Below are 25,691 nucleotides of genomic sequence, written 5' to 3'. Positions count from 1 at the left end.
TTGCTAAAGCCACAACTAAACTTTAAAATTATCGCATGTAAACCACAATAACAGTCATTATTTTTTACTTCAAATTTGAAAACTAATAATTCATCAATTTATTGTGCGTCTATATGTAATATGTATCAAATTTAGTCCTCATTTGCAGTCCCACTTACCTAGTGTTGCCATTTCATACAGTAAGATGCCAAAAGACCATCTAGGAGAGAAATAAAGGCTCAAACCAGGAATAGCTAAAAAAGCAACATTATTTGCACTGCCGTCAATCTGCGAGCGGACTCACATGTCACTGCTAGGACCGACGGTTCTCTTGGCTAAAATCTCCGGCGCCTGCCACTTCTTCAAACTGGGGTCTTCCTTCTGCGTGGCCTCCTGGTTCTTGCGGTCGTAGATCCCGTCCAGCCCCCACAGTTTGGCCGTGTGGGCCTTGCTGACCAGGACGCTCCTGGCACGGATGTTGCCGTGTTGGAGATCTTTGTTGTGGAGGTACATCTGTAAATAAAGGAGTCTTCAGGTCAAAATAGAGACTTTTGAGGTCGAAGGAATTTTCAACGTCGGTTGTATCTGTCTGTCCGTCTCTTTCTTTTTGTAAATTAATTATTTAAGTATTTTATTAATTGGCTTAGTATCATTGTTTTTGTTTTGATTATTACGTTTTGTTGTCGTTCTGAACAGTTTTACTTCATTAACGGCGCATTTGCCGGGTGCACAGTGAATGCAACGTAATTTGGTCGTTCGCCACAAATGATTTGTTAAATGGCGGCAACATACGGGGAACAACGAAATGACCTTCCGTGAGATGGCAGGGGGTATAAAATTGACCCCCTGTTGTGAGATTTCATTTAATTTGTCTTGTAAAATATGCCCATTGGCTCGTGTAGACATTAGTGTGGACTTTACAAAAATGACAAGGATATTTAACGAGTGGCTTGCCTGCCTAGGACATTCTCAGAGTCAAGGTAATTTTACCGGGCCACCCCATCAAATAATGGTACAGTCGAACCTCAGTAAACGACGATTTAACCAACGAAACGTTCAGGTGTTAATGTTTATTTTATTTAATTTAACCACACGACTGTTCCATTCGGTAATTTTTTGTACTTCCTGGCGTCATTCAAGAAAGGACGACGAGGTCTTGAACTGAAAATATGTTCGGTAAAAACGAAAGTAAATACATATTCACTGTCAGTAAATACCTAAATTGTCTCTCCCTCAGCCAAATATGACGTAAAACGACGCCAATTGGCTTCCTCTGGGGCATTTGATAACAAAATATCTTCCGATATGAATTAGGGACACTGCAATTGTTTGTTTAATAATAATAATAATAATAATAATAATAATACATTCCATTTATAAGTGTTTTACATCTACCAATGTTCATGTCGTATTTTCTCATTGTGGTTTGCGCCCATTTTTTTTCCCCAACAACGTACAGATTTGTGACGTAACGAGGTTCAAAATGGACACGACTGCTTCAAATCAGTTTTGAAAGTGACACTGAAAAGACAAGGTGATAGGCACACGCCTCTTGCCGTTTCGAACTATTTTGACTGCCGGCGTGACCTTTAGCGCTTCTCGACCAAGAGTCTTTTGGCAATCCCATTTGGCAGTCAAATATGTTCAAAGAATGTATACCAACCAGTGCTGAGACTACATGTTGGGCCATGGTAAATATTCGCCTCTCGGTCATCTCGCAGGGAGGATTGGCATCTTCCTGTACCAGGGAACACAAATAGAAACTCAGTTTGGTTTTTACGCTGCAAAATCCTGAGCTTGGGTTCTTTTACGTTGACTGCGTATTCAAGTAAAACCACGTACAGTGATACATTGGTTTACGAACTTAATTGGTCCCCAGACAGAGTGTGTACGGCGAAAAGTGTGTATCCCAAAAATTTATTTCCCATAGGAAAACATCAAAATGAGAATAATCTGTTCCCAGCTCCCCCTAAAACATAATTTTCTACTTTCTAAGCCTTAAAACAACACAAAATATACCTTATTTTATGTATAATAAATGTGCTATGGTATTATAATTAAAGAAATAAACTGTACTGTACAATAAAGTCGTTTTATTTACCTTTGTGATGGTCGTTGATGGCTTGATGGAATGGAGTGGCTGGTCTCATCAGCATTAAACACTTGATGAGGAACGTAACCTTTCACCATCTTGAGGAATGATCCCTTGTAGGTGCTTTCTCTGTGATAATTGTATCTAGTTCATCATCAATTGTGTACTGTTTAGCTGGGTTGATAGCTTGTTGCATCAAGTGTACAGATGGCTTGTACGGGTTGTTTGTGGAGCTTGATTAATGGGATATTTTAACCTTGCAGTCTACACTCTGCCTTTGTATTATCCAAGTTGAAACTCTCTCACTGTTGCCTGCCTGTCTATTTAATGTTTAAACCCCCCCCCCTCTCACTGCTGCATTCTTGACCAATCACGTGGCTTTAAACGAAGACTGGGGGGGAGGAATAGAGGACAAAAACAGTCGTCTGCCATTTTGTTGTTAGAAGAACGGGCTCGTTTGCAAACGACACATCAGTCATTGAGGCAGCCTCGTGTACGAAAAAAGTTCGTATGGCAAGGTAAAGTTCGTCTGCCAAGGTAAAATTTTCATAAATGTAACGTTCGTAAACCGAAAAGTTCGTAAGCCAAGGGGTTCGCAAACCGAGGTATCGCTGTATTTGAGAGTCATTTTATTGTCATTTATTTCCGCTGCCACATTCAACCAACCTGTCTGCACCTCCACAGGAAGCTGAGCAGGTCCCTGTTCTCCAGCTCCTCCACCACCGTCACCAAGGGGGCTCTCAGCGAAACCACTCCCAACAACTCGGGCAAGAACGGGTGAGGCCCCAGCTGGGCCAGGAAGGACGCAAAGCCCAGGAAGTTGTGCCTCTCTGCGGCATCGGCCGAGTCTGCGGTCACACACAAGGTCGTCATGGGCGTGCTCGTCGGGATTTCATAAAAGGTGAGTCCGTGTTCAAGGTCATTGTGAATTATTGAGATATTTTTTCAGCGTTTGCTTTTTGTCCATGTTAGCGCTTTGTTCCAGCTTCGGCTGTTGTTAAAGCGCTACATAAATCAATACGTATGTATTTTATTGTATTTTGTACAGCTTCCCCCATTTCAAGCTCATATAACTCCAGATCCATATAATTTAGGAAATAACTTTTTTTTTGACGAAAGAATACAGTTTCAGGTTTCATTTACAAATGAAATGTATTATTATTATTATTATTATTATTATTATTATTATTATTATTATTATTATTATTATATATCAATATTGTACTGTATTTTGTACAGCCACCCCCATTTCAAGCTTTGATAACTCTAGACCCATATAACTTAGGAATTAACATTTTTTTTGATGAAATAAGACAGTTTAAGGTTTCTTATGCCGCAATGAATGTTGAGGTAGTCCTAAAATTCAATATTCTATGTGTCTCTGCAATTTGAGTGAAAATGACAAAAACCCTGGCATTGCAGTGGACAGATTTATGCACATCGTCTGGTAGTGAATGAGTTAATGGTGATTGGGAGTCCTAGCATGCCAAAGTTGTACATTTCACCAGAATCAAATGGCGTGAGACATAACCAGGGCCCGATTATAATTGTATTTTATTTATTATATTCTGTTTTGTGATTGTATTTTATTTATTATAGTATCTATGCTTGTCTGTGACTGTAAAGTGTCCTTGAGAGCTTTGAAAGGCGCTTTAAAATATTAAAATTATTATTATTATTATAAATGCTGAAAGGGCTCCTCACCATTTAACACCCGTAGGACCACGTTCCTGTTCTCCATGCGGGCGCGGTAGAGCGACACGGTCGGGTTGGAGCGTAGCGGGAAGGAGCCGGGCAACGGGGTGACCAGGTTGAAGGACTCGGGCAGCCTCTGGCGGGGCAACTCCCTGGGCTGGACCACGGCTTCCGGCGCCAGCTTGTTGGCCGGCGTTTGGGTGCTGGATGACAGCGGAGGCATGTCCACGGAGAGGGAGAGCTTTTTGGACGGGTACGTGGTGGGCGGGTGGAAGGTGGAGTACGAGTTGGGCATGTCCAGGGCGATGCTTTCGTGTTCCATTACGTTGATTCCGGGTGGGGCTGCACAAAAAAGGGAGAGGAAGCAATCTGTCAATCAAATTCTAAAAATCAAGCCCCCCCCCAAAAAAAAAAATTAATAATAATGTGTTTTACCGTCGATGCCATGGAGTTCCCTCCTGAAGGTGGGCTTCATGGTGCTGAGACGGATGCGCTCCACCTTCTCCGGACAGAAGCGAAGTAGCATGATGAAGACCAGCGTGACCACAAAGGTGGCCAGAAGAAGGATGGGCACGATGATCACTTCTTTCTCATACACGCGAATCTCTGACAGAAAAATAAAATGAACATTAAATAATAATAATAGTAATAATAATAATAATATCATTTATAAGTGCCTTTCAAAACTCTTAAGGACACTAGTAGACGTGGAAGGCAGCAATTTGAAAAAAAATTAAAAGGAAACCGGTATTTTTTTTTAGACTAATGATAATAATTGATAGTTAAAAGAAGTACAGTACAGTAAAGTCTGGTTATATCGATATCGGATATATCGATAGTCCCGGTTATATCGATACTATTTCTATGCACGCACGGAGAAAATTACATGCAAACAGGTTCGGATATATCGATAGTCCCGGTTATATCGATATTTTATCGGACTCCCTTGAATATCGATATAACGAGACTTTACTGTATTTCGCTCACCGCAAATGGTGTCTCCTTGTTGGCAGCGGAAGTCTGCGTCTGATATTGACGACATCCTGTCAAATAGCACATCATACATCAACTTTCAGAAATCATTTTGATTCTTTTCTTTTTTTGGGGGGCGTCGCCGTACGTTCGTGCAATATTGATTGATGGTTTTTTTTTTCCCCTTCGTCTTGGCCTCAACATTTTTTTAACACAACATTAAAACAAAGCCTCTAGGAAATGAAACTATAAACCAACAGCAGAATTTCCCCCCCTTTGCCCCTCCCATGACAAAATTCCAATCGACAAAAAAATACTTAAAAAAATGAACGTATGATCAAGCCTTGTGTTTGCTAAAGACACACAATCGTAGGCCAATAGGTAACATTTTCCATAAAGGAGGAGTTCTCGCTGGTTTGACTCGGAGACACTTTCAAAATGAGGCACGGCCACATGACACTTCCCCCCCAAAAAAACAACAGTGATCATTTTTAGGGTATTTATTTAACAAATAAATCATATTGAGGTCAGATTGAATCGCACTCGCATCACCGATGTCCAAATCATTGGGTTCAGTATGAGTGAACTCATTGACTGCCAGACTATGTGCAAAAAGGTGTCCACTCCAGTGCCAGGGTTTTTGTCATTATCATTTGAATTCCAGGACCCACAGAATATTGAGTTTTAGGATTACATAAACATTCAATGCAGCGTTAGAAACCTTAGACTGTCTTCTTTCATGAGTTAATTCCTAAGGTATATGGGTCTGGAGTTATCTGAGCTTGAAATTGGGGCGGATGTACAAAATGCTAATGCTGCCCCTTGTGGGAGGGAAAACATTGCCAGCGGTCTGACCAGACTATACACCTTATACAGTATATGGAAAAAGTTTGAAAAGACACCATTCATTATACTCCGGCGTGCCTTATACACCGGAAAATATGGTATATTTTTAACTCATTCACTGATATTCACGAATTTATTCGGGAACTGAAAATATGACATAGAGCGCCATTCCCAAATTTGTTCGGATTTAGTTTTTTTCTGATAAAGCGCTAGCCATTGCCTCTGGCAATGTTTTTTCCTTTTCCACAAGAATTTCCCTTTTTTGCATGTTTTCGGAGTGGATTGGGGATGCTTGGAACGGATTAGGCAATTTACATTGAAAATGCATCTCACTTTACAACCTTTTCTAGTTAACTCATTCACGACCATTCACGGACTTATTCGGGAATTGAAAATATGACGTAGAGCGCCATTCCCGAATTAGTTTTGTTTTTGTTTTTTTCTTGCTTGGGTGCCGATAAAGCACTGGTCAGACCTCTGGTAAGAGGTTTTTTTTTTCCCTGACCACAAGGGGGCATCATTTCATTTTTTTCCATATTAGCGTTTTGTTATAGCTTCAGCTGTTGTTATAGCGTGATATAAACTAATATGGATGTATTGCATTGCATTTTGGACAACCACCCCCATTTCAACCTCAGATAACTCCAGACCCATTTAATTTAGGAATTAACTCTTTTTTTTTTCTGATGAAAGAAGAGAGTCTAAGGTTTCTTACGCTGTATTGAATGTTGATGTAGTTTTAAAACTCAATATTCTATGGATCCTGAAATTTGAGTAACAATGACAAAAACCCTGGCACTGGAGTGGACACATGTTTGCATGGCAGTCAATGAGTTAATGTAATGTGTCGCTATTTATGAACACATTTTCATTGTATTCTTCTCCTCAGATGGCGACACAACAACCGGAGCCCGTTTATCTTTGCGGGACTACCGATGAAGCTCTTGGAGGCGGAGTTCCTGAAATAAATTGCACAACCGAAATGAAAGGTGAGATTAAAAATGTAAAAAAAAGGGAGGAGGGGGATTTTGCGGGCAACTGTAAATTCTTTGAGCGACGCAATCGTAACCGTACGGACGTCAACGTTGGGGAAAAACCTGTCTCGCTGCATTTCTGACGCTTTCATGCCGGCTTACACGCCCTGGAGCACAAAAACCACACGGGCCACCTAAAAAGTAGCAACTCGCTAAATGCTGATCTACAAATAAAATTATAATAAAACAAAAATAACATCGTGAGCGTGTGGAACATTTGATTTTTTTTCCCATGATAGCTGTTGAATATGTCAAAGAACAACCAACACCATTTTTTTTTGTTTTGTTTCCGAACTGACATCAGAAAAACATTTTATAGCATCTAAAATACCCAAAACATACAGACTGATATTTTAGTCAAATGCAAAACACCAATAAAAATGACTTAAAGTTTCCCAAACCTTCAGATTCAGAAAGTCCCGCCCCCTTGTTCGTGATGTCACGCCAGGATACTCCTAAACAAACTGCCTTGCTCCAGAATCAAAACAATGGCTTCAGAGAGATCAGATTCTGAGAAGATGCTTTCTTGTTACACATCCAGTTATGAATATGATTGAAGAGGAAAGCATAAATGTTTGCAATCGATTAAAGAAGTCCATCCGTGTCATTTTGAGGCATCTGGACTGAAATGTAGCGTCCTAGAAAATGCACAAGATGGCGTTCAAGCTCCGTTGGAACTGGGCTGATTTGTCTGCTGGGAATTTGTGTCAACTAGTATCAAATAGTAGTCTTAGTGCAACACACAACAATTCACCATCGCATTATTTGTGTTTTCCTTCTAATTTCGCCATCAACACGATGTTTTCAGACCAAACAAAGTACCCAAAATGCATTGTGTGTCGCTTTCTCGGTCAGGGGCGTTCCCTCTGTGACGTGACGTCAGGAATCGTCACCAACTCAAAAACAAGACTTCCTGAATATTCAGCGCGAGTCTTAAAACGTAAAATATAGCTATATATGCGGTGGAATCTTTGTAAAATACGCTCGGTATAAGTCATTTGAAGTGATTTTACAAATTATGGACACAACTTGTCCGGAGGTGTCGGTTGTCCTTTAAATATTTAAAGCCGGCTTTAAAAACAAAAAAAAAAAAGATGTACCGTAACGCAAGATATTCCCTCACCTTTAATTTTTGCTTGCGTTCTTAATCCTCCGGAATAGTCTTGCGAGCGCTGTCTTCCATCCGCCCGTCAACGTGTTAAAAATCGCCAAGTGGAGTTCCTACATGATCTTTTTGTTTTCTGACCGACTGTTCGAGCTGGGGGTGTGAAATCGGTGTACACCTGTTTGTCAACGCTCAGGCACCTGTAATGTTTTTTTTAACTCCGCCCCTCGTCTCCTGCGATTCCTCGATTGCTCCTTCCTTCTTCCCCGTCTGGGGGTGGGAGGTGGGTGGGGGGTGGGGAATAACACGGTTATGGTAACCAACAGCCCCGCCCCGCCTCCTCTTTGTGTTTGCGCCTGTCATTTCCTTCTCGGCGGGGAGGCCCGCATGTGTCTTTTCGCCTCCTTGTATGTAGCCCAACCTTCCTTGTCTTTGTCAAAAAAACTGGTCTTGCCGCTCGCTCTCGGTCGTTTGGACTCGCCGTAGGCGTTTGTTCAAAGGGATAGAGGGGGGGGGGGGGAATGTGAAAAATTGCGGCTGCTGGAACCCGTACGACGAGCTCGCCCCCGCCGCGCTTGAGTCGGCGATAAGCTTTTGTCAAATACAATCAAGCGACCTTTGCCTTTGTCGCAGCAGCAATTTATTTCAATGGTGATATACAGTATGGACTGTTTGCTTGTCGTACACAAGATTTAGAAGGAGAAAAAAAGGCAGGGAGTTAAAGGACAATCGACGCCTCCGAACAAGTTGTGTCTATAATTTGTAAAATGGCTTCAAATGACTTATACTGAGCGTTTTTTAATAAGATTCCACCGCATATGGCTATATTTTACGTTTTAAGACGCGCGCTGAATATTCCGGAAGTCTTGTTTTTGAGTTGGTGACGAGTCCGTACGTGACGTCACTAAAGGAACGCCCCTGACCGAAAAAAGGACACATTGTAGCAGTCCTTCCATCACGTCAATGTATTTTGCTGTACTTGTTTGGTCTGAAAACCTCATGTTGCACCCAAAAGCCGCCAGAAGAGGGCGACCAAGCTGCATATAAGGAATTTATCAGCCTGTGGAAACGGGCTGATTAATTCCTCACAGGAGCTGGTCGCCATTTTTCTGCCTCTTCTCTGGGACACTACATTGCAGTCCAGATGCCTCAGAATGACACGGAAGGACTTCTTTAATCGATTGCAAACATGCTTTCCTCTTCAGAACTATTTGAATCATATTCATAACTGGATGTGTAACAAGAAAGCATATTCTCCGAATCTGAAGCCATTGTTTTGATTCTCCAGCAATGCAAGACGACGTCTTGGCGTGATGTCACGAACTGGGGGCGGGACGTTCTGAAAATGCCCAATTCGCAGCTTATTTTTTTTGCAGATTTTGGACACTTGAAGTCATTTTTATTGGTGTTTTGCATTTGACTAAAAATATCATACTGCGTGTTTTGGGTATTTTAGATGCTATAAAACGTTTTTCTGATGTCAGTTAAGAAACGTCCTTTAAGGGGGGGGGGGGCATATGGCATTTTCTATTATGATCAATGAGGCATAATTTCAGACAACTGTAATCAAAGTTCATTTATTGATTTAGGGAGTAGACAGGCGGTGGTGGTAATGGCAACATTGTCTCACAATTTGGCAGTTTCGCGATGATGGGGCCGAGGTCCCAGCCACTTTTCTCCTAAAAAGCAAGCAAAAACAAATAAATACATATAAAATGTACTGTTATTTGCTAGAAAACAAAAAAAAAAACGTAGCATATAATATTGTCAACTCATGTTAACTCATTCACTGGCAGACGATATGCAAAAATGTGTTCACTCCATTGCCAGGGTTTTTGTCATTGTCACTCAAATTGCAGGACCCACAACATATTGAGTTTTAGGATTACATGAACATTCAACGCGGTGGAAGAAACCTTAGACTCTCTTCTTTCATTAGGAAAAAAAATACTTAATTCCTAAGTTATAAGGGTCTGGAGTTATATAAGCTCTAAATGAGGGCAGATGTCCAAAATACGATGCAATACATCGATATTGGTTGAGTTTTAGGACTACATAAACATTCAATGCAGCGTAAGAAACCTTAGACTGTCTTCTTTCATCAGAAGAAAAAGTTAATTCCCAAGTTAAATAGGTCTGGAGTTATTTGAGCTTGAAATGGGGGCGGCTGTCCAAAATACAATTCAATGCATACATATTGATTCATACAGCGCTTTAACAAAGCGCTAACATGGACAAAAAGCAAATGCTGCCCCCTCGTGAAAAGGAAAAACATTGTCAGAGGTCTGACCAGCGCTTGATTGGCATTCCCACAAGAAAAAAACAAAACCCAAACAAACTCGGGAATGCCGCTCCATGTCACGCTTTTCAATTCCCAAATAAATTCAGGAATGGCAGTGAATGAGTTTGGATTGGATTTGTCTTTATTAGTCTCGCAGTGCAGACATTTAAAATACTTCGTATGATTCTTCAGCGTGTGGGATAAAAATTTAAATATTTGGTAGAACACTAAAACAGGTTTCTCACATTCTGCTGAACTACTTCCTGTTTCGTTCTTTTTTTTTCCTATTTTTATTTATTTTTTAATGTACACCGCCTCAAACTAAATAGACATGACACCATCTGGTGGTCAACGGTGGAATTACACAAAATTGAAATGACCGTTATCAATAATATTAATAATAATACATGTTGTAATAATAATAATAATAATAATAATAATAATAACACATGTGATTATCATAATAACAGTACATGTTATTGTAATAATAATAATAATAATTAATAATAATAAAATTCAATCAAATTTCAAATTGCTGCTGTGGACTGCAAATTTCCCCATTGTGGGACGAATAATTTTTACATATTTTTACATCTTGATTTATATTGCGCTTTAACAACAGCAGTTTTTTGACGACGATACTAGTGCAGCGTGTTCTACCGGAAACAAATTCCTTGTGTGTCCTACATACTTGGCAATAAAGATGATTCTGATTCTGATTCTGAAGCTGTAACAAAGCTTAACATGGACAACTAATCAGATACAGGAAATAAAGCAGTCAGGGAGCAATCCTTCAAAATAAAAAGAAGAGTCAATACGTTTTCTTACCAAGGCAGTGGGCCATGACCTCAAATCTATCGGAGCCGAAAAACATCTCGGCTTTTCCGTTGATGTGGCACACCATCATGGGGAAGCCGAATGCCTGACAAGAATAGACGGTTATAATAATAATAATAATAATAATAATAATAATAATAATAAATAAATCCAACAGACAAACCCACCCCGTATTCCAGCGCGTCCTTAGTGCTCTTCTTTAGATTGTCTTTGATTTCTTGAGTGACGCAAAGCTTCTGCAACTCTTCAATTTCTTTGTTGGCTAAGCCAGCTTTCTGCGCCGCCTGCGGACAAATTTAGCTCATAATTTTTCTCTTTTTTTTTTTGTTTTTCAACTAATTTTTTCACCAAATAAGCACTTGTTGTTACCTCAGCTAGCGACGCTGGCTCAGTAATATCCTTATCCTCACTCCAGATTCTTCTCCACAGCTCTCTGGACACCTTCTCCAGCTGCCCATCTCCACCCACTTCCTTCTCCTGCACCGCTTTTACGAAGCGCATCGCTTTCAAGGAGCCTACAAGAAGAGGAAAACAAGTAAGATATTATATTCACATACATAACTTTAATCTACGTCGCCATTTTATATTGTATGTTTGTATTCAATCGACCGTATTTTCTTTCTTCTCTGGAATCGTCTCATAATAAAAATTGACGCGCATTCTACCCTTTTTTTCATTATAACTTTTCGTTTTCAAAATAAAAGCTCAATTTACGCGTATTTTCCAGTGTATAAGGCGCACCGGAGTATAAGCCGCACCCCCAGGGAATTGTGTATTTTCAAACTTTTTTTCCATATATAAGGTGCACCGGAATATAAGGCGCACGTTCAATAAATGAAAACAAGTTTTCAAAATACAATATATAAATAGATACAAGTTTTCCATATATAAGGCACACCATATTATACGGCGCAAAAGTAGAGGCTGTGGTTACGCACTATTTCTTCTACAAAGGAAAATGGAGTCAGTGGCTGCTGGCAGTCGTTGCGAGACCACATTGTCTGTCGCGGCTTGGAATTTAAGCGGATTTACATGGGACAGGAGATGTGAGACAATCACTTTTCGTCAATGCATGCTACACCTTCGTGTTTGCTTTCAAAACTTAGCTTGTAGCAGACGTGCACATTCCACCGTGACATCGTCTCTGATCCACTGGTGAAAAGGATGCTTTTATCCTCTCTTTCATCTCGAACTGCTTCATGTAATAGTGTTTGTCTTGGGGAAAGTCATTGAGATTGCACAACTGTCCATGTTTTTACGTTCCTCTTGTGTTTATTATTTTGCCTTGTGTTGACTATTATGTGAAGAACTTAGTTACAGCTGCAGCTGTTGTAATATAAATTAGCATGTATTGTATTGTGTATAATGCACAGGTCATTTTTGAAGAAATGCTTTTGGGTGCGCCTTATACACCGCAAAATACAATACTTGCCTCGTACCTTTGTTGAACATGGCATCCGCAGGGTCTGAAGGAGGATGCAAGGGGACGTTGAAATAATCTGCCAGGCGGGCCAGGTCGCTGTTCATCCACATGAATTTGTTTGGGACCAATCCAGGGGGCCTGTTGCCTGTCCACGGTAAGATACAACCTCAATACCAACGCTGCATATACTTTATAATAATAATAATAATAATAATAATAATAATAATAATAATAATACCCGAAAGTAGCTCAAATAGATAGCTAGATAGCTAGCCAGCCAACTAGAAAGATATACAGCTAGCCAGCTAGATAGATATATAGCTAATAGATAGAGCTAAGTGCGCTCACGAGCCTTGCTTGTTTTTGTGTTTTATTACTATACATGTATTTGAATTAGTAAATCGGAACATGTTTGCCAGATTTGAATGAAAATCAGACAGCCTGTAATAGTCCCACAATGGGGAAATTTGCATATGCATATGATAATTTTTCAGTGCCAACATTTGAATACAGACTCGTTAGTTTCCATAAATTTGCCCATTACTTGTTGTGGATTACAACCAAAAATTGTTGATCGAAAACATTGATTGATTGATATCTTGGGGTTTTGGGAGGGACAAAAACACCTAGGGACAGTGACGACCTGAAGGAACGATAATCGGGGCGCATGAACAGATTTTTTAGAGAATGATTTCATGCTGTTCATGCTATAAGAATAATTTGTGTCGAAAAATGATATTACTCTTCGTTTCAGGGTTAGCTTCACCTAATTTGACCCCATCCCGATTTGCTTTATGCTACTTGTACGTAATTACAATTATTTGCGTCTACTACTTGTACGTAATTACTTTTGCCACCATTGCCGAGTATTAGCGCCACAATCTTACCGGAACCTTGCATGACACCACCCAGAAACGCAGGTCTGAGTTTGAGATCAATATTCCACACGCTTCGGTACCTGCACATGACCTGTAAACGAATCGCTTTTAAGACACAAAAACCAGGTTTGTAATATCGAATAAATAATAACAAACCTCAAAGGCCAGCCAAGAGTAGGGAGAAACAACATCGTAGAACAACTCGATCACCTTTTTGGAGGTCATATTCGACGCGTTTCGTTGCAAGTAATTGAAAAAAAAACCAACGTCCCAAACCTGCACTGTGTCAAAGTTCATTCGGCTCCGTCGGCGATGTTCATCGGTGTTAGATAAAACTACGATTAAACACCTGCAATACGGTGTCAAAAAAAACACGTCAAATTTAATTCACTCCCGATTTTTAGTAATTTTCAGATTTGATAATTCGCTTGTTTGTTTATATCGAACTATTAAATCCACTAAATACTTCGTCTACTCAAAATATGTACGTGGCGCGGACGCAGAGTAGTACACTGCCACCTAGGGGTTAGGAGTGCAATAGCACGCCGAACACAAACAAACCCATCAGAAAGTTAGTTTTTTTTTGTCAATAACTGATTGTAAAATGTTGATTTATAAATATACGTTTTATTGATTAGTTTAACCAACTACTAGCATATGTACAGTTATTATTTTTAACAGTTTTAATTGCAATTGGTTATTGATTTGCATCTGCTACTTGAATCATGTTGAAAAGATGTTTTAATGTTCTACCTAAAATAACATTCTTATCATGAAACAATTTGATGATAGATTTTTGTGTTCCTTCGAAAAAATCTATTATATAATCATAATAATACACAATTACATATTAATAAGTGTCCTTGAGAGTTTTGAAAGGCACTTATAAATGAAATGTATTATTATTATTATTATTAATCAATAACTAACACCTTTATTTGGTTGTTAATCCTCTTTTAAAATCAACATATTAGCATTGTAAATTTCTCCACGGTGAGACAGATAAAGGTAAATCCAATTCATATAAAAAAAACACATTTCCTTCAACATTTGCAGGCCTTTTATTAACCATACACGGCACATTAACCTAATTTATATTCCCTTAAAGGACAACCGACACAATTTTTTTCCTAGCTGACATCAGAAAAACGTTTTATAGCATCTAAAATACCCAAAAAGCTGATATTTTTAGTCAAATGCAAAACACCAATAAAAATGAGTTAGTGTCTAAAAACTACTTCAAAATGACCTCGGAGATGGCGAGTTTCAGAAGGTCCCGCCCCCTTGGACGTCTTGACTTGCTCAGTAACAAGAAGATGCTTTCTTGTTACTCATCCAGTGATGAATATGATTCAAAGAGTTCTGAAGAGGAAAGCATAAATGTTTGCAATCGATTAAAGAAGTCCTTCCGTCTCATTTTGAGGCGTCGTGACTCCAATGTAGCGCCCAGAAAATGCACAAGATGGCACCCAAGCTCCGTTGGAAATGGGCGAAAACAAGACTTCCTGAATATTCAGCGCGAGTCTTAAAACGTAAAATTTTGCTTTATGCGGTGGAATCTTTGTAAAATACGCTCAGTAGAAGTCATTTGAAGTGATTTTACAAATTATGGACACAACTTGTCCTTTAAATCACATATACAAAGTACGACTTGTAATGCAATATCATACAATACATTTTCATTTCTGTGGCGATTTCATAGCAGCTGTCATGGTAAGAAAACGCTTTAAACAGAACAAAATCACATCAGCAGGGCTACCTTTTGACTGTCTATTTACATTCGTCATTCACTTTAGATCATCATGTCAACATAAACTCTGTATGTGAATGAATGTCCAAAACAATCTGGAAGGTTGAGTTCTTCTACGTCTCCTCTTGAGGACTCGCTTGATCTTTGACTTCGCTCGGAGTCGAGCAGTCACTTGATTCAGAAACATTTTATTGTTAATATGAATTGAACTTTTATGGAAGTAAAAGTGGGAAAACAATCACATATTGTAATGACGCTCACCTTTCTGCATCCTTGTCACTCTGTAAAAGACGTTTGGATGCATCTTAATAAAATGATGACTTTAGATTTCTGACAGAAAAAAAATCTAAACAATTTCAAATTTACTCTCCTTTTTTTTAAGTGTTAGTTTTTAAATATTACAAGAATGTTGCCCCCCCCACCCCCCAAAAAAATCTAATTTGATTGTACAGTGATACCTCAGCTTACGAATTTAATTGGTTCCCAGAAAGTGTGTGTAAGGCGAAAAGTTTGTCTGCCAAACATTAATTTCCCATAAGAAACCATTAAAAATGAGAATAATCCGTTTCCAGGACCCCATAAAACATAATTTTCTACTAATAAAGCCTTAAAACTACACAAAATATTATATTGTCTTCCTTTGGATTGTCTAAAAATATGAGCTGTTATCTGTGGACTTTACTGATTTTTTTCCATAGGAAATCCATCTTGAAAGTCATTGATTAATACACTTGAGTCGTCCTTTCTATTCTAAAGTCTCCTTGAGAGTTTTGAAAGGCGCTTAGAAATACAATTTATTATTATTATTATTATTATTAAACTGGGTCTCAAATAATCATTGGAAATACAATGTGTGATTACGAATGATTAAAATATACCTTATTTTATGTATAATAAATGTGCTAATGTATTGTAATTAAAGAAATAAACTGTATTGTATAATAAATTTGTTTTATTTACCTTTGTGATGGTCGTTGATGTAGTTGCCTCTTGATAATATCCGAGTAAAGTTGCAGTGCTTTCTCTGCGATAATACCCTCACTCACACTGTCCCCTGCTAGCTGCTTTTCATTAATCCAAATCAACAGAAGTTTTTCAACCTCTTCTATCGCCCGAGACCGTTGCTTAGACGACACAGAAACACCCTTAGCCACACGTAGCAAGGGTCGATTTAGCATACTGGTACTGGGATGCTAAGTCACACAAACGCACACCTCGTTCGTGTTTTTCGATGATCTTCTTCTGCTCGACCGTCATTTTATTTTGTGTCCTCTTCGGCTTAACACTAGCCTGTAGGAGGGTCTTTTTCGGTCCCAAAAAAAGCAAAAGTATCCACTGCATAACAAACCACGTCTGCACTCAGTGCACTCAAAGAAAGTGGGTGTGGAAAACTAGTCCGCCAGCCACGGTGGCGCTGTTCCACCGTGTGGTTTGGTGTTCTTCCGCACAAGACTAGTCTGCCAGCCATTGTGGCGCTCTGTGTGTTTCCCGAAAACTAGTTCATATGCCAAGATTATCTTCTCGCGAATTCAATGTTCGTAAGGCGAAAAGTTTGTTAGCTAAAGCGTTCGCAAGCTGAGGTATCACTGTAAGTCGTTCTTTTGGCTACCGCAAGAGGGAGCCGTTGCACCCCTAGTGCCGGACTTGGACATTGCTGCCAAATGTTACCTTTGTCTTCTGTGTTGAGATGCTACTGATCTTTCTGGGCACCACAAGGGTCTCGAAGGAATGGCTCCGCACTCTGATGGCCCTCTGAGGAAGAAACAAAAACTGAGCAATGTCTGTAAAACTGAATACAATGACACCTCGGCTTACGAATGTTTTAGCTAACGAACTTTCCGCTTTACGAACATTAAATTCGCGAGAATATAATCTTGGCATATGAACTACTTTTCGGGAAACACACGAGGCGCCACAATGGCTGGCGGACTAGTTTTCGGCGGATGAACACCAAACCACACGGTCGAATAGCGCCACTGTGGCTGGTGGACGAGTTTTCCACACCCACTTTCTTTTAGTGCACTCAGTGCAGATGTGGTTTGTTATCGAGTGGACTACTTTTGCTTTTTTTGTGACCGAAAAAGACCCCACCACGGGCTTGTGTTAAGCCGAAGAGGACACAAAAGAAAACTATGGTTGAGCAAAAGAAGGAGATGTTCGAAATGCTAAGTCGACCATTGCTAAGTGGTATGTGGCTAAGGGTGTTTCTGTGTTGTCTAAGCAACGGTCTCAGGCAATAGAAGAGGTCGAAAAACTTCTGTTGATTTGGATTAACGAAAAGCAGCTAGCACTGGACAGTGTGAGTGCGGGTATTATCGCCGAGAAAGCACGGCAACTTCACTCGGATATCATCAAAGGGCAACTACATCAACGACCATCACAAAGGTCAATAAAACGACTTTATCATGCAGTACAGTTTATTTATTTAATTACAATACCATAGCACATTTATTATACCTAAAATAAGGTCTATTTTATGTAGTTTTAATGCTTATTGAGTAGAAAATTGTTTTATGGGGACCTGGAAACGGATTATTCTCATCTTAATGGTTTCTTATGGCAAATAAATGTTTGGCAGAGGAACTTTTCGCCTTACACACACTTTCTGGGAACCAATTAAGTTGGTAAACTGAGGTATCACTGTATAAGATTAAGAATTCTGCATGCTGACCTTAAAGTTCTCAATGAAACTACCGCTGCCTTCAGGCGGCGCCCCCCTGCCACTCTCGGCAGATGGGACGGAAGTGGCGGATGGATCTCCCAGCATGCATTGCGAACGGGCGGAGAGCTCTGCCTGCAGACTCTCCAGGAGTGATGAACGTGTGCGGAGCTTGATTTGATTTCATTATTTTTAAAAAGGGAATAGGAAGAACAAATGAGATTAGCACCAAATGGACCTTGTGAGATGGGAGGACAATCTACCTCCAGTCTGCTGAACTGATCGGCTTTGTAGCAGGAAATTTCCGCGTTGATGAGCTTGGTCAGGAGGAATTCTCTCAGTCGGGAATGCTAAAGAAAAAGCAGAGGTGGATCTGACTTTTTTTCAGCCATGTTGGACAGGAAAGCAGAAGACTTGAATGTGTTCTCACATCTGTGAAGACTGGAGGTTCTGGGAGGACTGGGCCAAATTGAGGAACATCGTCTCTGGCCGTGATGGATATCTGCGACCGAGAGGAAATACAGTCATACCCATTGACCATATTTGGTACGAGCCAAATCCGCAATGGTTGTCCAACGTCCAACGAAGCACCCTAATCAATACTTGGATCGCTGTAGCATTTTAATAATAATACATTTCATTTACAAGCGCCTTTCAAAACTCTCAAGGTCACTTTACAGTCACAGGATAAGTTTTTTTGTGGGTGAGCCACATGCGCTAGCATTCACTCAACCCGGAAGTAACTCGGCTAGAAAGCTAGCTAGCTAATAGGTAGCTAACAGATAGCTAACTAGGCCTTCACTCAATCCGCAAGTAACTCAGATAGAAAGCTAGCTAGCTAATAGGCAGCTAATTCGATAACTAAGTAACTCGGATAGAAAGCTAGCTAGCTAATAGATAGCTAACAGATAGCAAGCTAGGCCTTCACTCAACCCGGAAGTAACTCAGATAGAAAGCTAGCTAGCTAATAGACAGCTAATATATAGCTAAGTAACTCTGATAGAAAGCTAGCTATATAATAGATAGCTAAGAGATATCTAGCCAGGCCTTCACTCAACCAATAAGTAACTCAGATAGAAAGCTAGCTAGTTAATAGACGGCTAATTCTATAGCTAAGTAACTCGGATAGAAAGCTAGCTAGCTAATAGACAGCTAGCAGAAAGCTAGCCAGGGCTTAACTCAACCTTTTGTGATGTAATGTAGAGAAAGATGCACGTCTGCTACAAGCTAAATGTTGAAAACAAATACAAAGTTGTAGCATCCATTGCCGTAGATAAATAGAACCTGATATGTGGCTTGGCCAGTGTCTTCCGCGTTCCTGCTCGGTAGCCTTCGGACCACGATGAAACAATGCAGGAAGTGCGACTGAATGACATCGGCTAAGAAAGGAGTCGGACCCTCCTGGTAGACCAGCGCTACGATGTCATTGCCAATGTGTCTCTTTCTTTGTAGCTGTGGGACAAAGGGAGGAGACGGTAAAACCAGGTTCTGGGTTTTTAAACGTAGGTGGTAAAACTTAACGAGAAGAAGAAGGTCTCAAGTGCAGATACGGTGATACCTCTGCTTACAAAAGCTTTAGCTCACGAACTTTTCGCTTTTCGAGAATATAATCTTGGCCTACGAACTAGTTTTCGGGAAACACGAAGCGCCACAATGGCTGGCGGACTAGTTTTCGGAGGACGAACACCAAACCACAAGGCCGAACAGCGCTACGGTAGCTGGCGGACTCGTTTTCGTCACCATCTGTCTTTGAGTGCAGACGTGGTTTGTTATCGAGTGGAGTACTTGTGCTTTTTTTTGGGGACAGGAAAAGACCCCACCACAGGCTAGTGTTAAGCCAAAGAGGACACAAAAGAAAATGACGGTCGAGCAGAAGAAGGAGATCATCAAAAAACACGAATCAGGTGTGTGTTTGTGTGACTTAGCGTCCCAGTACCAGTATGCTAAGTAGACCATTGCTACGTGTGGCTAAGAGTGTTTCTGTGTTGTCTCAGCAACGGCCTCAGGCAATAGAAGAGGTTGAAAAACGTCTGTTGATTTGGATTAATGAAAAGCAGCTAGCAGGGGACATTGTGAGTGAGGGTATTATCGCCGAGAAAGCACGGCAACGTCACTCAGATATCAACAAGAGGCAACGACATCAATGACCATCACAAAGGTAAATAAAACGACTTTATTATACTGTACAGTTTATTTCTTGAATTACAATCCATTACCACATTTATTACACATAAAATAAGCTATATTTTGTGTAGCTTTAAGGCTTATTTCGTAGAAATTATGTTTTATGGGGACCTGGGAACGGATTATTCTCATTTTAATGGTTTCTTATGGGAAATAAATGTTTGGCAGATGAACTTTGCACCTTACACGCACTTTCTTGGAACCAATTAAATTTGTAAGCTGAGATAATATCACTGTACGTGGAAAAAATAAATCGCCTCAAGTCCAGTCGCTAATTCCAAGCTACCACCATTTTGAGACACGTTGTTTTAGACGAACCGACCTGCTGCGGGTCGCCTTCAGTGAAGGGCAGTTTGGTGGCCACGTGGAACATGACTTCCCTGCCGCGAAAGGAAGTGAAGACCGCCTCGCTTCCCGTCTGCCCGTGGCACACGTCTAGTCCGCCTCTGAAGCTGAGAAAAAGGAAAACCGGATGAGATGTCGCCACCGTCAGCGTCTTTTTTAGCCAATGGCATGTTACCCAGTGAAGCCTTGGAGTTGAACCATGTCCCCCAATATCGACAGGAACTCCGCGAAGCCCTCACTTTCCTCGTCGTTACCGAGGATCTCTTCCTCGGTGAACTGGTGAGAGAGTTCCATGTCTTTGACTGGGGGGGAACATCTTTAAGAAGTTCAAGAAAGTAAGCTAACTCAACTTAGCACTGCTGTTAGCATTAGTTCAGGCCTTAAAGGCTTAATGATATCAAATACTGAATCGTGATACTGTTAAGAGTTCAATGTCTGACTGGGGGGCTAGGTGGAACATCTCTAACAAATTCAGTAAAGTAAGCTAACTCAAATTAGCACTGCTGTTAGCATTACTTCTGGACCTAAAGGCTGAATGATATCAAATGCTGAATCATGATACTGGTGAGAGAGTTCCATGTCTTTGACTGATGAAAACATCACTAAGAAGTTTAGTAAAGTAAGCTAACAAAAACTAGCACCGCTGTTAGCGGTACTTCAGCACCAAAAGGCCCAAGTATATCAGATTCGCTACTGCGTATTTCTTGCATTTGAATGAAATTCAAGCCCGAAAAGAACAACAATGTTCTTACCTGATTCTCCTTTTGGTACAACACCCCAAACTTGAAATTGGAAGAAACTCTGTGCTCGTCGAATGCCCTTATTAGTATCGGAGCCTTGAGGGATGAGAGAGGGGAAACGCCAGCGTTTCATTGTGCCTTAAATTCGATCTGTTTTTTTTTTTTCTGGTTGTCGACAAGAATTACCTTCAGGTAGCTGACTGCATCAAACTTTGAAACGGTCACTTTGTCGCACAGCATCTAAGAACAAAACAAGTATTTTTTATGTACAGTGATACCTCAGTTTACGAACCCCTTGGCTTACAAACTTTTCGGTTTACGAACGTTAAATTTATGAACATTTTACCTTGGCGTACAAACTATTTTTCGGGATACACACGGAGCGCCACAATGAGTGATGTGTCGTTCGCGAACGAGTCCGTTCTAACAAGAAAATGGCAGCCGATTTGTTTTTATCCTCTATTCCCCGCCCCCAGTCTTCGGTTAAAGCTACGTGATTGGTCAGGAATGTAGCAGTGAGGTGAGGTGGTTTAAACATTAAAGAGACAGGAAGACGACAGAGAGACTGAGAAAATGGATAGAAAACTGAATTTTGGACTCGTTTCAACTTTGATAGTTCAAAGGCAGAGTGTAGACTGCAAGGTTAAAATATCCCATCAATCAATTAAATGTAAAGTTCTCCACTGCGAGACTAATAAAGGCAAATCCAATCCAATCAGGCTCCACAAATAACCCGCACAAGCCATCTGTACACTTGATGCAAAAAGCTACCAACCCAGCTAAACAGAACACCATTGATGAGGAACAAGAGAAAGCACCTACAAGGGATCATTCCTCAAGATGGTGAAAGAAGAAGGCTACGTTCCTCATCAAGTGTTTAATGCTGATGAAACCGGCCACTCCATTCCATCAAGCCATCAACGACCATCACAAAGGTAAATATAATGACTTTATTATACAGTACAGTTTAGTTTTTAATTATAATACCATAGCACATTAATTAGACGTAAAATAAAGTATATTTTGTGTAGTTTTAAGGCTTAGAAAAGTAGAAAATTATGTTTTATGGGGACCTGGGAACATATTATTCTCATTTTAATGGTTTCCTATGGGAAATTAATTTTTGGGATACACACTTTTCGCCTTACACAGTCTGCCTGGGAACCAATTAAGTTCGTAAGCCCCGTCGGTATCGCTGTATTTATTCATTTTGACCCAATGACAAACTCTACCTTTGCTAGCTCGACAGCAGATGGAATGCCGGTAAAGAGCGAGAGATTGAAAACGTCGTGCAGGGAGCGTTCTTTCATTCTGTGACACAAGACACACAAAGTCAACACTGACTCACATTTAAGTGCTTGTGCATGTCCCGATAAGCATCTTGTAAAACACGGTTAGCATTTTTTTTTTCACCTGAGGATGACTCTCGCTCGATTTTCCTCTTCCTCCAAACACACAGAAAGAACCAGCGGCCCGAGTGACGGATCCATCGCTGTGAAGGAATGGTGATACTGACAAGTGCAACAAAAAATAAATAAAGTGAAGTAAACTCAAAATTCAGAAGGTCAACATCCAACAAAATCATTTCGGTCCAGATTCCAGATAGGATCAAATTTTACAGGCCACATAAAATGACATGGCGGACCGGATCTGGCCCCCGAGCCTTGATTTTGACACCCGTGCTGTAGATGCTGTATATCCACAATAAGTTGTAAACTTCTTTGAGTTTAAATTATGGATTTTATGAAGTAAAAAGATTCTTCTTACTGCTCCTTTCTATGAAATTACTTTTAGGGGATTTGCTTTTTTCCTGTTTTATGGAATACATTTTCAGTTTTTCATCATCAGTTTCCGGAGAAACAATTTCATTTCCGGAAAAACATATTCAGGAAAAAAAGTTTTCCCCCCCACAAAACAGACGATAAAAAAAAAAAAAAAAATCCCAAATAATAATAATAATCGTAATATAATAATAATAGTAAAATCAGTAACAATAATAATAATAGTAATAGTAGTAATAGTAATATAATAATAATAATAGTAAAAACAGTAAGAATAATAATAGTAGTAATAGTAGTAATAGTAATAATAGTAGTAATGGTAATTATAATAATATTAATGACAATAGTAAAAACTGTAAAAATAGTAATAATCGTAATATAATAATAATAGTGAAATCAGTAACAATAATAATAATAGTAATAGTAGTAATAGTAATATAATAATAATAATAGTAAAAACAGTAAGAATAATAATAGTAGTAATAGTAGTAATAGTAGTAATAGTAATAATAGTAATTATAATAATATTAATGACAATAGTAAAAACTGTAAAAATAGTAATAATAGTAATAATCGTAATATAATAATAATAGTGAAATCAGTAACAATAATAATAGTAATAGTAGCAATAGTAATAATAGTAGTAATAATAGTAATATAATAATGATAATAGTAAAAACAGTAACAATAATAATAGTAGTAATAGTAATAATATTAATGACTATGGTAAAAACTGTAAAAATAGTAATAATAATAATAGTAATAGTAGTAATAATAATAGTAGCAACAGTAACAATAACATTAACTTTAATTTCTAATGTAATGAAGGATGCTTCCAGCCTTATATCAAGTGCTTAAAATTGCTTAAATCTTCAATCTTATGTGTCCAATTTACCCTTGAGCGGAAGAATTCCCTATAGATGTTGGCTTCGCCGTCCCTTTCCAGGAGTTCATAGCTCTCCTCTTGGAGGTCTCGATGGGACCAGGGGGGCCCGTCGTATGCAAACCTCGCCAAAGGAGGATCTATCCAGTAGCCCCCAAGCTTCGCCGGAAGGATGATTGGCAGCTCTCCGCCGATGGTCCAAAACTGAGACTAAAGCAAACCAGGATGATGGAGCCCGTTGTTTGATTCGAGAAACAAATCAGCACTTTTTTTGGGGCGACTCACCTTGAGAGGCCGAGGGAATTCACATCGCTGCTCATCAAGTCTGCTACCCTGATGCACCCAAGAAGCACGTGAAGACCGAGTTCCCCTCGGACCGGTCGCGCCCCAAAAAATAACCTACCTGGAGTTTTTCAATGATTTCAAACAGCTCCGTTTCCTTCTGACCGCTGCTCGCCGAGATGGTCGGTTGGCTGTCTGCGAGTCTTGAGTCCAAGACGTCCGTCGCGACGTCCTCGCCGACTTCGACTCTGCAGCAACAGGCGGAATTCAACACAAGTGAAAAAAAATCTTCATTGGGCTTCTTCATATCGTGGTGCGTCGAGAAATGGGGAACAACAAGGTAAGAAAACCTCACACACAAAGTAAGAATAAAATAATAAAGAAGAAGAAAGTCTAAGGTTTCTAACGCTGAATTGAATGTTTTTGTCATTCTAAAACTCAATATTCTGTAGGTCCTGCAATTTGAGTGAAAATGACAAAAACCCTGGCGCTGAAGTGGAGACATTTTTGCACAGTGAATTAGTTAATGGTAACAAACAAAAAATACAATTACATTTCATCTTTGATAATTTTCTCAGCTTTAGCGATTTCTTCCTTAGATGAACGCGAGTAAACAATCGTGAAAACTTACTGCGTACTTACTTCGTGCGTATTATTCAGTGTAAACATAAAGTCGTAAGTGTTTACTCACCTTCCGTAAACCCCGAAAGTGAAACTTCTCCTTCTGGGGAAGAGCGTTTCTTCTCTCTTTTCCTCCTCCATGTTTGTACTGTACTGTACTGTACAATACTGCAACTTCACGATCTCGAGTCAATCGAGGCTGGCAAAGGAGGCATTAAATGAATTCACTCAATAATTCTGTCACTCACTCGCCCCGGGTGACCCCCCGCTACCCGCTTATTTCAAGCTTCCATTCCACGACCACGACCACTACCCACTCATGGAATACGAAACCCGGCTCGTTCACGTTCACGCGCAGGTGCAAAGCTAAACCAGCGGCGCATTTCCATACAAGCGGCTGCTAACCAACCAAACGCGGCGATCTACTTTCTTCGAGCTTCAAGGCCGACTTGTGAATAAATAAAGAAATGACACATGAGACATTTTTTTTTCTGCCGGACCTGTTACCCTTTGAGAGTCACTAAAGACCATTAATTATTGACAGCACACAGTGAGGGTGAGGAGATAGACAGCAGGGAGGTTGGGGGAGGGTGGGGGGTGAAGTCGGTCTTTGAGACACGTGGGCGAAAGGGAACACACCTGCACAATCCACTGAGAAACGACTGATATAGTGGTACCTCTACTCAGAAGTATATTTTCATATACATATTTCTAATTAGAGTAAATTTTAAGATATGAAATGTAAAATAACGCGATCTACTGTATGTACAGTATGGCCAGCTTTAATAGCTCCGATTTTTACGAATGCAACATGATGATATCTGCTCTGCCATTGGCTATTACCTCGCCTCTTCCTGGCAGCCTATTGGCTAAGAGGGACCTCGAACAAACGTGTGAAACGTTCCTGGATAAGTTGTCCTGAGCGAAAAACGTCAACTATAAAGAGGGTAAAATAGCGACGAGAACGCTGTTAAAAAAAACAATCATATATGTCAATTTTTTTGTCATTTTTTTTCCTGCACGCCCTCACTTCAACTTTTTTTTTTGCATTACTACACTAGGTTACTTCTACTCTGCCTCACTTTACATTCAGAAATTACATGTATTGTCTGTTGTCAATTGTCTGTCTTTTTTAGCCACATTATAAGTGCCTTGGACGCTGGGTCCGAGAGGACATTAATTTAATCTGTGCTGTATGTCATTCCTATTAGCATATTTTAGCATATTTGACAATAAAGCTGACTTTGACTTGACTGACTTATTTTTATTCTTGACTCTTGACTTGATTCGTCACAACTGTCATT

General features: G+C 39.9%; 3 protein-coding genes and 1 long non-coding RNA gene across 5 annotated transcripts in view; 1 reads left to right on the top strand and 3 right to left on the bottom strand.

The window, feature by feature from the left end:
* styk1b (STY kinase 1b) overlaps window positions 1-7,912 on the bottom strand; it is a 9,570-nt gene extending 1,658 nt beyond the window's left edge. The window contains exons 1-8 of the mRNA XM_088998758.1: window positions 7,742-7,912; window positions 4,754-4,809; window positions 4,202-4,372; window positions 3,776-4,108; window positions 2,738-2,919; window positions 1,643-1,717; window positions 284-492; window positions 159-199 (exon numbers count right to left, since the gene is read on the bottom strand). Of these exons, the coding sequence (XP_088854884.1) occupies window positions 159-199; window positions 284-492; window positions 1,643-1,717; window positions 2,738-2,919; window positions 3,776-4,108; window positions 4,202-4,372; window positions 4,754-4,808 (1,066 nt within the window). The 5' untranslated portion in view covers window position 4,809; window positions 7,742-7,912. The remainder of the gene's footprint in view (window positions 1-158; window positions 200-283; window positions 493-1,642; window positions 1,718-2,737; window positions 2,920-3,775; window positions 4,109-4,201; window positions 4,373-4,753; window positions 4,810-7,741) is intronic.
* Window positions 7,913-9,284: 1,372 nt separating this feature from the next.
* LOC148897164 (glutathione S-transferase kappa 1-like) lies at window positions 9,285-13,615 on the bottom strand. Its single transcript, XM_088998423.1, has 7 exons — window positions 13,299-13,615; window positions 13,152-13,233; window positions 12,281-12,409; window positions 11,211-11,356; window positions 11,009-11,125; window positions 10,833-10,926; window positions 9,285-9,402 (listed from the first exon to the last, which is right to left on the bottom strand). The coding sequence occupies exons 1-7, from the start codon at window positions 13,437-13,439 to the stop codon at window positions 9,350-9,352; spliced, it is 762 nt and encodes a 253-aa protein (XP_088854549.1). The 5' UTR covers window positions 13,440-13,615; the 3' UTR covers window positions 9,285-9,349.
* A 454-nt stretch (window positions 13,616-14,069) lies between these two features.
* On the bottom strand, window positions 14,070-24,948 carry rap1gapl (RAP1 GTPase activating protein-like). Its single transcript, XM_088999176.1, has 17 exons — window positions 24,458-24,948; window positions 23,888-24,014; window positions 23,770-23,817; window positions 23,497-23,694; window positions 22,234-22,331; window positions 22,053-22,131; window positions 21,007-21,060; window positions 20,833-20,916; window positions 20,256-20,356; window positions 20,058-20,187; window positions 18,836-19,003; window positions 17,982-18,053; window positions 17,815-17,901; window positions 17,564-17,722; window positions 16,561-16,644; window positions 15,154-15,173; window positions 14,070-15,063 (listed from the first exon to the last, which is right to left on the bottom strand). Exons 1-17 carry the CDS (start codon window positions 24,526-24,528, stop codon window positions 15,006-15,008), a joined length of 1,638 nt encoding a protein of 545 aa, XP_088855302.1. The 5' UTR covers window positions 24,529-24,948; the 3' UTR covers window positions 14,070-15,005.
* LOC148897163 (uncharacterized) lies at window positions 20,224-22,580 on the top strand. 2 transcript variants are annotated; one of them, XR_016115370.1, is made up of 3 exons: window positions 20,224-20,359; window positions 21,540-21,755; window positions 22,280-22,580. It is a non-coding gene; the product is annotated as an uncharacterized LOC148897163 (long non-coding RNA). The 2 variants fall into 2 exon arrangements; XR_016115371.1 differs by having other exon boundaries at window positions 20,254-20,415.
* Window positions 24,949-25,691: the final 743 nt, after the last annotated feature.

The sequence above is a fragment of the Hippocampus bargibanti genome, linkage group LG06 (assembly GCF_051943395.1).
Source record: "Hippocampus bargibanti isolate YZ-2025 linkage group LG06, ASM5194339v1, whole genome shotgun sequence".
In the NCBI taxonomy this organism is placed as follows: domain Eukaryota; kingdom Metazoa; phylum Chordata; class Actinopteri; order Syngnathiformes; family Syngnathidae; genus Hippocampus; species Hippocampus bargibanti.
Note: the sequence above shows the minus strand (reverse complement) of the source record. Positions and strands in the feature narration are given on the sequence as shown.